This window comes from Echinops telfairi, unplaced genomic scaffold (genome assembly GCF_000313985.2).
Source record: "Echinops telfairi isolate 266 unplaced genomic scaffold, ASM31398v2 ScPeMD7_2010;HRSCAF=2546, whole genome shotgun sequence".
In the NCBI taxonomy this organism is placed as follows: domain Eukaryota; kingdom Metazoa; phylum Chordata; class Mammalia; order Afrosoricida; family Tenrecidae; genus Echinops; species Echinops telfairi.
The window spans coordinates 22,022,131-22,035,439 of NW_022105908.1; the positions used below are offsets into that span (position 1 = coordinate 22,022,131).

Genomic DNA, 13,309 nt, shown 5'->3' on the forward strand with positions numbered 1-13,309 from the left:
ATTTTAATTTTTCAAAACCATTTTATTGGGGGCTCATACAACTTTTATCACAATCCATCCATCCATCCATTGTGTCAAGCACATTTGTACATTTGTTGCCATCATCATTCTCAAAACATTTGCTTTCTACTTGAACCCTTGATATCAGTTCCTCATTCCCCCCCACCTTAAGAACCATTGATAATTTATAAATTATTATTGTTTTGTCATGTCTTACACTGTCCGACATCTCCCTTCACTCACTTTTCTGTTGTCCATACCCCAGGGAGGGGTTACATGTAGATCCTTGTGATCGGTTCCCCCTTTCGACCCCACCTTCCCTCCACCCTCCCGGTATTGCAACTCTCACCACTGGTCCTGAGGGGTTCATTTGTCCTGGATTCCCTGTGTTTCTAGTTCCTATCTATACCAGTGTACATCCTCTGGTCTAGCCAGATTTGTAAGGTAGAAATGGGATTATGATAGTGAGAGGTGGGGATAGCATTTAAGAACTAGAGGAAAATAAGCAAATGTGGTGAAGAAAGCTTATGGTGCCCGGCTATCAAAAGATACAGTGTCTGGGAACCGATTACAATAACCTACGTATAGCCTCCTCCCTGGGGGATGGACAGCAGAGAAGAGGGCGGGGGGAGACATCGGACAGTGTATGACAAAACAATAAAAATTTATGAATTATGAAGGGTTCATGAGGGAGGGGGGCTGGGGAAGGATGGGGAAAATGAGCAGCCGATATTAAGGGCTAAAGTAGAAGGCAAATGTTTGGAGAATGATGAGGGTAACGAATGTACAAATGTGTTTTACACAATTGATGTATGTATGAATTGTGATAAGAGTTGTTTATGAGTCCCCAATAAAATGATTAAAAAGAAAGAAGAACTAGAGGAAAGTTGTATGTTTCTTCATTGCTACACTGCACCCTGCCTGGCTCTTCTCCTCCCCGCGACCCCTTCTGTAAGGGGATGTCCAGTTGCCTACAGATGGGCTTTGGGGATATGATTTTTTGTTCTTTGATGCCTGATACCTGATCCCAACTAAACAGATCTTTAGGGTCTTATTCTCTGGTATTTATTTTTCAGATTTGCTTTTAAATTAACTGGTCAGTGAATGTCAGGATGTTCTGAATCTTCTTTACCCTTTTATTTTTACATTAGGTTTGTTGCTGCAAGAAATTTGCCGACAAGAAAGATTGTTATATCTGTATTAACTGCCAAAAAATGGTTTGGCGCGGGGTGGTGGGGAGCTGGTCTTTTCGTTTTGACTTTTTAAAAGTGTGGTACATGGAAAAAAGGCAAACATTACAAACACCTGGTAACTGCCACTGAGCTCAATTAATAGAACATTAGCCAGTCCCCAAGAAGCTGCCCTTTCTTCCTCCATTATTGTCTGCTCCCTGGAGTAACCTAAGTCCTAGTTTCTAAGACCATTGCATTAGTTATGTTTATTTTTAACTTTAAAAAAGAGAATCATATACTACAAGTTCTCTTCAAAATGTTAGTGGGAGGAACTTTCATTATCTTTCAATTCCCTTTTTCCAGTTTTGAAACCCTCTCAGTGGTATTCTTTTGTGTCTTCAGGCGCCATTGTTTGTTAAATTCAGTTATGATATACGTAGCTGTCGTGGTGGTGGAGGTGGGATCAGTTCCAGCTCACAGTGTCCTGTGTACGACAGAGTGGGACACAGCCTGGTCCTGCACCAGGCTCACAATCATTCTTACCTGTGCTCGAGGCCTTTGTTGCAGCCACCAAGCCCATCTGATAGCGCTTTGAGGGTCTTCATTTTTGGTTTGTTCATTGTCATTGTTATATAGTTAAAGTATGGCTATACCATAATTTATCCCTAAGATGTTGATGGACATTGCATTATTTCCAGTTCTTGAACATTTTTGAACAGAGTTTGATGTGCATGTTTCTGATGGTTATACACCTAGGAGTGGAATGCCTGAGTCAAACTTTGTGTGTATTTAACCTTAGTAGATGATACTGGCAAGTGGTTTTACAAAGTGCACCAGTTTATACTCCTCTTGGCAATATAAGAGGAGAATTTCTATGGATCCACAAGCGAGCCACATTTTCGTTTTTCTGTTATGTTAATTACAGCCATTTTGGCAGATATGTAATGATTTTTAATTTCAGCTTAGTTTCTATTTCTCTGATGATCTCTGAGGTTATTTAGCATTTTTCTGATGTGTATTGGTCATTTGGATATCATTGTGTATCTGTGTATGTATTTTTCCTGCTCAAGTTTTAGTGCCATTTTTCTCTTGGAGTGTCTATTTTAGTTATTTTTATCTGTTTTCCTTATTAATTTGTTAGGAGGTCTTTATACAGTTTTGTTGAAACCTTTTAGTTGTCTTCCCAATAGCTTACATTTTCACAATCCTGTGTCTTTTGATAATTAAACATTTCTTTGTGCTTTACGAGAAGTTGTACATAACAAATGAGTTTTCCAATCAGTAACTCACACACAGATTGTTTCATAACCTCGGTTACAATCTCTGCCATGTGTCAGTTCTCTCCGCATTTCCTCCCTGGGTGCCCTGTTTCCATCCGTGCAGTTTCCGCCCCTCCTGCCTTCTCATCTTTGGGTTGGGGGCAGAGGTTGCCCTTGTGGTCTCATAGAGTTGATTGTTCTAGGGACATCTTTTCCATGGGTGTTAGTATTTATTTTTTAGTCTATGATATTTGACTGAAAAGGGGGTATGTTATGTTTTCACTTGACTCTCGGAATGATTTTTATTAAATTTTAAAATTTCAATGATCTATTGGTATTTAGTGAAGGTGCTATTCAGGTTCCATATATTAAAATATCTTCCTTGTTCTTCATGTTAGTGCTTTCTAATTTTATACTGTTGTGATCACCAAAAATGCTTTCTATTATTTCACTGTTGAATATGTTAAGGCAAGCTTTGTGGGCTAAAAGACAGCCTGTTTTGGAGACTGATCTAGGTATATTAGAAAGTACTATATTTTGTACTGCAGCTGAAAGGAGTGTTTTCGGTATGTCTTAACAGGCCGATTGTCATTTAGATCGTCTCTGTCTTTGAGTTTCTTTTCAGTTGTTTCTCCATCATCAAAAATGGTGTTTTAAAATCTCTTACTGTTTCTCTTTTCAAGCTGTTGGAATTTGTTTTATTTTGGAGCTGATACTGGATGCATAAATATTTATTATGGTTATGCCTTCTTGGCAAATTGTTTCTATAATCATTTTCTATAATGTCCTCCTTTCTCTTTTGTGGTAAATTTGTTTAAGTATCTCTTTTATTGCAGATTGATATTATCACTCCTCCTCTGTTTTGACTACTTTTTGCTTGATTTTTTCTGTCCTTTGATTTTTAATTTACTTATGTCCTTGTGTCTAAGGTGTGTCTTTTATAGGCAACATATTGATGGGTGATATTTTTTAAATCCATTGTGCCACACTCTTTTACTCTAGACTGGTGCATTTAAAGCTGTTTACATTTAGTGTGAGTATTGATAGTTATGAGTTTACTGCTGTCATCTTGCTATGCCTTAAAAAATTTTTTTATAGTGTTGACGATATCTTTAGTTCTCCTTAATTTCCTATGCAGAGTTCTTTTTGTTTGTGGTTTTTTTTTCCAATTCCCTTGATTTTGTGTTGACAAAGTTTTGTGGGCCCCCCCCCCCTATATTCTTTTGTTAAGGACTCTACTCCACTGCCCTCGAGTTGATTCCGGCTTACAGGGTCCAGACTATTACATCTTTAAAGGAGCAGGCAGCCTCAACTTTCTCTAGTGGAGTAGCTGGTTGGGTAGGTTTGAACTGTCAGCCTTGTGGTTAGCAGCCCAGCATTTAACTCGGGGCTATCAGGGCTCCTATTTTGCTAATTTTCTTTGTCCTTACTGTGAAATTTACTTTCACCTTCTGAAGTTCAAAACAGTCTTTTATTTCTCTTATATTGCCTTGCTATCCCCTCCATGTGGAAGTTCCTTAGTTACACCATTTGGGTCATTTGCCCCTCTCTCCTCCATCCCCCATTTTGCTTTCATGGGAGAAAGATGAGGCTTTCTACCACTCATCTAAGGAGTTACAATCGTAGAAACTCACCTGGGTGTTCCACCCTGCACTATAGGGGAGTCAGAATTGACTACACAGTTGTCATCATTTGCAGATTGACATCTCTGGTTCCCTGTTTTCAGGCTTGTAGCTTTACTTCATGTTTGAGAATTCTTGATCTGAGTTGTTAGCTGGCTGCTGCTGTCATGTGTCTTAATATCAGGTGGTTTTCTGATGCTGTTGGTTTTGCCTGAAATACTCCTTTTAATGCTTCTTGTAAGGTTGGTCTGGTTTTTACAAATTTTCTTCATTTTTGTATATTTGACATCATACTTGAGACAGTTCTGTTGGCTATCTATTTCTTGATTAACAGCTTTTTCTTTAGTGGGTTTTTCTAGGTCTTCCCTAGGCTGCCTTGCCTGCATGGTTTTCGCTGAGGAGCAGAGCTGTCTCATTGGTTTCCCTTTGTAGATAACACTGCTTTGTCTTCAAGCTTTCTCTCAGGGGTCTTGGCTTGTTTTCAGTTTTAGAAAGTTTGGTTATACACCTTGGCAAATTTCTTACAGAATTTCTTGTATGGGGTTTATTGGGCTTCTCTGATGAATATGGTCCCATCCTTTTGATAGTAGAGAAGCTTCAGGAAAGTATATCAAAAGTTATCTGTGCTTTTTTTTTTTCGGTCCCCTCCTGTTCTAGAATTCTGATTATGTATAAATTATTCCTCTTGGTAATGCTCCACATAACTCTTAGGTTTTCTTAATTTTTCTCCTTTTTCCCTGATAAAGTCCCAAATTAGTGTCAAGAGATTTGTCCTTTGTTTCACTGATTCTGTCTTCCATTGCTTCAATTGTACTCTTCTATTCTTCCATTGACTTACCTATTTCTGAAATATTATTGACAATATTTTAGATTACACGTTACTGTTATTCTCTTGACTTCTAGTTGCTTATTAGCCTTGCAATTATATTCTTGTATTTTCCTGAATTCTTCAAGTGTTCTGTGTTTTTCTTGACTTTTCCCTGTGTTTTCCTTGATCTCTGTCTCTTAGAGAGATACACATATATTTTGAATTCCTATCAGGTAGTTCTATTATTATTTCTTCCTCACGATATTTTCTGGCCTCTTATTTCGGTCACTTGCTTGAGCGATCTTGTCCTGCTTCTTTAGATTATTCGGTACTATGTTGTTTCTGATCGCAGTGAGTTGGGAGGGTTTGGAGTTGTTTCTAACACTAGGTATTATCCTATTTATTGGCTCAGTATATGTTTATTCTATTTGTCTTGAATTTTTGTTTTATTTTGCTATATCTGGGTGTGTGAGGCATGTGTGTTACCCCAGTTGCTGGTCTGGCAGCACTACAGGGCTCACTCTACCTGTCTCTGGGTTGGTTGGTGGGCAGTGGCTGACAGTTTGAGTGCTGTTTTCGGTTCAGTGGTTGTGTAGAGACTGAGGGTAGACTGGGTGGGTCTAGATTAATCTGCCATTGATCCAGTGGCCCAGGAGTAGATGATGTCACTTCCTGCATGGGTGAGTGGTGGGTTAACATGTGAACTGGAACATGAGTGCAGGCTCTTCTGCTTGGTAGATGGGTGGGTAGGGTGGATGGCAGATCAGAGCGTGGAGGTGGCACAGGAGCATGCTCTCTGCCTCCCTTGGGGCGAGGGGAATTGTCAGTTTGGGGAATGAGTGGGGCAAGTGAGTGCATAGCATCCTGGATGTCAGGACTTGCCAGAGCTAGGTGTGTAAGGGTACAAGAGCAAGCAGGAGAGCAGAGCATGTGGGCGTCCTGGGTCACTGGTAGGGAAGCATGCTTATCAGGACTTGTGTCCTGCCCTCTGTCTCCTCTCCCCTCCTTTTCAGTCTCCCTTCCGTACCACCCATGTCCGTAAGGGATACTGAAGTGAACAAAGCCAATTTCAACTTACAGTATCGAGAGAGGAATAGCAAGAAATAAGAAAGGAGAAAAAAAGCCTAATTATAAATTGGAAATGTTTCAGAACTGTCTGCCCTGATTTAAATTCTCCAGGTGCCTCCTGATATATTCACCTGATCTCATTGCTAATGGGGTGGTTTGAGACCCTTGGAGGCAAACTACTTATTTTTAGGAGTCTTTGTCTATTTCCCTTGCCTGTTCTTTTTCAGTTATAACTCCTATTTCTCCTTGCTTCTAGCCCTTAGTAACTACTAATCCACTTTCGGCTTCATGCATTTGCCTTTTCGTTTGTTGGTAGGTACCCTTGAGGCAGTTCCAACTCAGCACCACCTTTATACAATAGAATGAAACACCGCCTGGTCCCGCTCCAGCCTCTCACGCTTTCCTGTGTCGGAGTCTGTTGTTGCAGCCGCTGTGTCCATCCATTTCATTGAGGGTCTTCCTCTTTCCCTTGACTCCCCTGGATCATTGGTTTGGTGGGTTATGACCCTAACTTTTGCTACCTTGTCCTGGAGCTCTCAAACACCCCATCTCATCTGGAACTCACATACCCTCCTCGGAGAGCGCTGCTCAGATTCTGCTCTCACCTCGCCCTTGCCCCTGGGCCTGGCCTCTGCAGTTCTTCAGTAGACATCTTTGCGTTCTATCCACCTTTTGTAATTCTCTGTGACATTTGTTCACATTTGGAGCCTCTCTGTCAAAGCATAATTATAGTGTCTTTTTAAAAATGTGTAAACAAAATTATTTTAATTTATTTTATAATTCTTGTGCTAGGCTTGTTAATGTTCAAATAACTACTCTCAAGAAACATGAAGACAAATTCAAAGACGTTGAGAATGCAATGATGTTAATCATGTTTGTTGCTTGTAAGTGAACTGTCATAGAAGACTGTAGTTAGTTAGACTGTTGGAAATAGTTCATTTATCTTAAATGCTGTATTATTGTTGTGTCTGGGGGAATTTTTGGATTTTTTTTTTTTTTTCAGAAATAATATTTTTTTCACGGGTTTATCTCTGTCTCAAACTCAAAACTTACTGCGATTGAGTCGAGCTGACTCATGCTGCCCCTGTGGGTGTCTGAGACTCACTCTATGTGAGTAGAAGCTCCTTTTTTCTCCTGCAGACCAGCTGCCCTGGGACCTGCTGACCTTGTAGCTTTTGGTGCCCCCAGACCCCTGACGGCATGCGGGGCTGAGCTTGGTGGTGTCAAACCCACCAGCTGCTCTGCAGGAGAAAGATGATGCCTGTAAATCGTATAAAGGTTTACAATCTTGGAAATCCTATGAGTCAGAACTGACTCTACGGCAGTACGTTTAGACACCCACATAAGAAATCCTATTAGCGTAATAGTTCAGTGGTTCAAAGGTCAGTGGTTCAAACACACCAGCTAACCCCGAGTGCAGGCGAAGATGTGGCAGTCTGTTTCCATAAAGCCTAAAGCCTTGGAAACCTTTGAGGCAGTTCTCTCTGTTGTGTAGAGTTCTCTGTGAGAAAATGAGTTGGTTTAGAGATCTATATAATGCCCCTTGTTCATATAAGTGGCAGTCAGTACCTCAAGGGACTTTGGGTACTGCCTTATGTTATTAGAAAGGCCAAAGCCTGTACACAGCACATGTGCATATGTCTTTCAAGAATATGAATGTATAAGGGATGACCTAATAAAACACGATCAATTCTGCACACTAAAATATTTGGAAGAAGAAAGGGTTTGTTTCAGAACAACCCGTTTTCTAACTGTGGATTTTCTGAGTCTTAATTAAAAAAAAATTTTTTTTTTTTTAAAGATTTCTGCACTGGTGCTAAGAGCCCAAGCATCTGAGATATTACTTGAAGAATTACAACAAAGGTTTTCCCAGGCTAAGAGGGATGTTCAGGAACAGATGGTAAGTTAAAATTTTGAATAAACATCCGTTGTATTATATATGTGTTCCTTTTTGTTCTCTTTTAACGTCATCTTTGCTGTGTCTTACCCACCTCTCCAAACTGGATAGTGTTCTCCTCTCCAGTGTCTATGGAGCATTAGGTACTGGACAAAATATTGGAAAGATGGAATTTTTTTTTTAATCATTTTATTGGGGGCTCATACAACTCTTACACAGTCCATACATCAATTGAATCAGGCATGTTTGTACATATGTTGCCCTCATTCTCTTCTCGACATTTACTTTCTATTGAGTCCTTGGTACCAGCCCCCCCCTCCCCACCCCCACACACACTCATAACCCCTGATAGATAGTACATTGTTCTTATTTTCGTCTCTCACACTGACCGCTGTCTCCCTTCCCCCATGTTTTCTGTTGTTCTTCTCCCTGTAGAGGGGTGTATGGTTATGGTGATCATTGTGATCGGTTCCGTTTTTCCCTTAGCCCTACACTTCTGGCATCACCATTCCCACTCTTGGATTCCGTGTGTCGTGAGCTCCCATCCCTTTCTATACCTGTGTACATGTTCGGTTTAGTCTGAATGGAGAGGCAGCACTGGGGCATGGTAGTGGGGATGAGGAAGCGTCAAGGAACCAGAGGAATATAGTGTGTTCATGGATGCTTTACTGCGCCCTGGTGACTCATCGCTTCCCTGTGGCCCCTCTGTGGGGAGATTGTTCCACTTTCTACAGATGGGCTTTGGATCTCTGCTCCAGCCCCCTTCGTTCTCAACAATATGTTTTTGTTATGTGTCTGCTGATGCCTGTTTCCCGGTCCCTATGACTGCTCATGGTCGCACCGGTGGTGTGCTTCTTCCATGTGGACGTGTTGCGTCACTGCTGAATGGCAGCTTGTGTAACTTCAAGCCTTTAAGACCCCAGATGCTTTATCTTTTAGTAGCCAGACACCATCTACCCTCCTCACATTTGCTTATGCACCTGTTTTGTTTTCAGTGATTGTGTTGGAAGGATGAATACCTCAGACTGCCGATTGAGGGAGGGTATGAGCAGAGGTCCAAAGTTCATCCCCTATCTCAGTGTATTAACATCATTCTTCTTTTAAATTTACCTCTGACCCCACCCCTCCAAACAAAACAAAACAAAAACTCACCTTTTATTTGGCAAACCTAAACACAATGAACTCTGGGACATTTTAATTTCCAGTTTCGAATACAAGCTAATTATCATTAGCAGTTATTATGATTTTCCTGGGGATAGATGGTTTACTGAGATAACCTCACTAACTTCACCAAAGGCTAGGGAGAATCATGCACTAGTGCTGCTGTGGTGTTGGGGAACTTCTAGCAGGCCATGAGTTTTTAGAGGGATGGGGGAAGAGAGTTCTGCAGAGAGGCATTGCTGGCTGGAGCCTCTGCAGACTAGCCCCCCCACCCCTTCCCAGATTTGGACTTCCACGACCCTGTTTGGCTCCATTTGATGGTATCGAGAGGCCCTTTTCTGTCTCAGGGGTGGTTCATTTGAAGCCTAGGAGTATGGTAAAACTGACCAGCCTCCACATTAGGGTGCCTTGTTTGCATTGTCCTACCAACACAGGGATGCTGGACACCTTATTGACAGAATAGGTAAACTGTCCAGTTCCCCTGATGGGCTACAAGTACCTCACATTTACATAATCATGCCCAATCATTTGGTGGGAGTTAAAAAGACCGTATGGGTCAGCCATATACATTAATGTATCCACAACCCTTTTAACTAAATCATGAAAAGTTCTTAAGCTGAGAAAAAAGTGAAACTCAATTTCTTATGACCCTTGGAAATATTTGACTGTGGTAGTTATTGGGATATTGAAACCAGTCATCAAGGCAAGTCCAATTTAGGATGATGAACGTTATTGAGAATCCAGTTCCATTTTCTTGTGGAATGCTGCCTTAGCTGACTAGTGCTGTTGTAGAGAATCATCACTTTTGTGTTCTGGCCTATGGCTTCTTTGGCCTTCAGCATGTAGCTCAGCAACTCACTCCCTCTGTGAGATTTCTTCATTCGTTTGACCACCTCTCTCTCCTAGTCTCTTTCCTTCAAATTAGATGCCCCTCTGTCTGACTTGATCCTTGTCACAGCACCGCAGCTCTATAAGATATTTCGTGGTTTGCTTTTCTCCTCTTCTGGACCATGGGCATCTCCAGGACAAGAGCTCAGTTTTGGAATGCATGTTTCCTCAGGGCCAGTGAATTGCCTCACATGGAGCGGGAGTTATTTAATACAAGTTGTGTGCATTTATCTGTACTTGTATTGAAGATTACTTGCTATTAGAAAATAGCCAAAATGAAATAATTTTCCAGAACTGTATTTTGTACTTAAATTAGCTGGAATCTAGTCTATATTGATACAAATGAAAACATCAGCAAGCAGTAGCATGTCCCGTTGTAGAGTGGACTTCTCAAGTGTCGAATCTTTCATTTCCTGATGTCTTTTCATGTTTGGGGCTCTTGGGCCATTCACAGTGATCCTAAGCTTGAGCATACGTAGATGTAACAGGAGAGGAAGGTCCCAATTCCTCCTTCTCCTCAGCTCCTATTGAATGCATGCCATGAGGAAATAGAAGTTGCCTGAAGTACATACTCTGTGTTTTTAAAAGTTCGAGGGACAATGGAATGAAAAAGCAATGCATTTTTCCACAAACTTTTTGAAGCCCCTTCCTATAGGTCCCAGTTGTATAAGCTGTTTCTACTGAGACAGAGGTCCTGGTCCTTCTGTCGTCCAGGGACCTGGAGGGAAGAGATTTCTCTTTCAAGCCGAGGAAACTGAGACGACACTGGTTTCATTGCATGTCCTCTTGTTGGACATAGGCACAAGCTGCAAGCCCAGTTCTCCGAGCTGCTTTTTCTCATTTTGTAGAGTGCTGATCAGTGTGCACTTTGTTCTCTCGGCAGCTATCTGCACCTTTCTGCTGTGATTTGGGCTCTGTGTCTATTTCAGGCAGTGCTGATGCAGTCTCGGGAACAGGTTTCAGAAGAGCTGGTGAGGTTACAGAAAGACAACGACAGTCTCCAGGGGAAGCACAGCTTGCACGTGTCATTACAGCAAGCAGAAGACTTCATTCTTCCAGAGGCGACAGAGGTAACCCATCTTTCATGTTTCACATGATCCCCAGACGTGAACAAGTGCACTTCTGAAATGGCTGGACCTGAACTCCCCTGGGCGTAGACTGAGAATGTGTCAGAAATTCCGTGTGTGCTGGGATCACTCGGCTGGCTTCTTGGGGTGTGTGTTTCTGGAGTCCAGCGCTTAACGGCCATACACACCCGTAGTCTTTCCCTCCCCTGAGAACTTTGATGACACTTTAAGCACTTTCATGCTTTTTTGTGCTAGGGTGAATCTCACCTGCAAAACTGGAAGTTTCTCTGAGATGTTTATAATTGTTTGACCTTTGTGCCCATACATTTTTAAACCAGTCATCATGTGGTGTGTGTGTGTGTGTTCTCTTAAATTAAACCCAAGGAAACACTAGTGTGTGTGTGTGTGTGTGTGTGTGTGTGTATGTTCTCTTAAATTAAACCCAAGGAAACACTATAAATAGTATAGGCAAAGATTTATTTATTTATTTAAAAAAATCATTTTATAGGGGGTTCATACAGCTCTTATCACAATCCATACATACATCAATTGTATAAAGCACATTTGTACATTCGTTACTCATCAAGAATTTTGTTTTAAAACAATATGAAAATGTTATTTGTAAGTTTTATTGTTCCCTTGAAAGCCATTTTAACGATAAAAGTTTTAAGTAGACATTATAGAAGTTTATAATGTAATAGAATGTTTTCTGTTCTCTTATCCTGCAGAGTCAGCCTCCTCAATTTGAGCCTTGTTCTTTTCTCCGCATACACATACTGCTACTGCTATTACTTATGTTGCTTTACGAAGACTTGGTTGCCGCCATAAGCTCCTTGCTCTCCCCCTCACTCCCCTAACTTAGGGCCTTGGCTTGGTTACTGGCACTTACTAGAAGAACTCTTTTTCCTCAGAGAAGAGTAAGCACTGGTTCCTGTCTACTTTTTCTATTAGCTTAAAAACCCCCAGACTGCTAGCTAGCTTCTAGCTCTGTTGTCAGGAAAGAGTTCTCTCTTCCATGTTTTCCAGATTTTTCTTCTTCTTAGATTTATAAAACATTTCTAAAACTCCCAAGAATCATTGAGCAAAATAACCAATCTAGTCTCTAAGCCTTGATTCTGAACAAATCTGGTGTTTGTTGTATTTTTCTTTTTAAACTGTTATTTTTTTTCTGTTCTTAAATTTATATATATTACTTAATAATCCCAGTTTTTCAAATTTGAAGGGTTTTGAAAAAAACAAAATAGAACTAAAACTTGATCAGGGACTAGCATAAGATTTAAACGTAATTTTAGAAAAACAGCTCATCATCTTAGAAAGCCGTCCTTTACCACACTTTACTCTGGACCTAACAGTACCATGTTTGTGATAAGTGATTTACTATGTATTTGAATGAATTATTAGGTAAACAAAATATTGCTATCCTCTTAGAAGTTCATACCTGCCTCAAGTCTCAATATTGCTGGTCTTCATTCTTAAAAGCCCATTAAACTCATTGCTGTCAAGTCCATTCTTAGCGGCCTTATAGGATAGAGTAGAACTGCGCCATAGGGTTTCCAAGGCTGTAAATGTTTACAGAAGCAGACTGCCAGGGCAGCTGAACGCTTTGACCTATCGGTTAACATCACTAGGACTCCACACCTACACCCAATCTATTCATATAGCAGAAGCTTCCAAACTGTTCTTAGTGAATCCCACAGTGTAAGATACGTAACATTTTATGGACAGTGGAGAAGTGGGTGAAGGGAGATGTCGGATGGTGTAAGATATGACAAAATAATTTATAAAATATCAAGGGGTCCAGGTCTATCTAAATAAGATAGGCTGGATGAACAATCTGGAGGAGAAAATGCGACTGACAGTTCCAGGGGGACATGGGAGAGGGGGAGGTGGGGGGAAAGGTAGTGGTGTTAACAAACCCAGGGACAAGGTACCAACAAGTGATCCAAATTGGTGGTAAGGAAGGTGTGGGAGGCCTGGTAGGGCATGATCAAGGGTAATGTAACCAAGAGGGATTGCTGAAACCCAGGTGGGGACTGAGCATGATGGTGGGACAGGAGGAAAGTCAAAGGAAATAGAGGAAAGAGCTGGGAGGCAAAGGGCATTTATAGAGGTCTAGATAAAGGCATGTACATATGCAAATATATTTATATGAGGATGTGGAAATAGATCTATGTGCATATATATATTTAGTATTAAGGTAGCAGGAGGACATTGGGCCTCCACTCAAGTACTCCCTCAAAGCAAGAATGCTTGTTCTATTAAGGTGGCATTCTGTGATGCTCACCTTCCTGACACAACCGCTGAAGACAAAGCGGGTGAATAAGCAAATGTGGTGAAGAAAGCTGATGGTGATGACTATTAAAAGAT

General features: G+C 41.0%; 1 protein-coding gene across 1 annotated transcript in view; it reads left to right on the plus strand.

Moving 5' to 3' along the window:
* Positions 1 to 13,309, plus strand: part of RABEP1 (rabaptin, RAB GTPase binding effector protein 1) — an 83,697-nt gene that overhangs the window by 62,310 nt on the left and 8,078 nt on the right. Inside the window, exons 12-13 of the mRNA XM_045293323.1 lie at positions 7,731 to 7,829; positions 10,805 to 10,945. Of these exons, the coding sequence (XP_045149258.1) occupies positions 7,731 to 7,829; positions 10,805 to 10,945 (240 nt within the window). The remainder of the gene's footprint in view (positions 1 to 7,730; positions 7,830 to 10,804; positions 10,946 to 13,309) is intronic.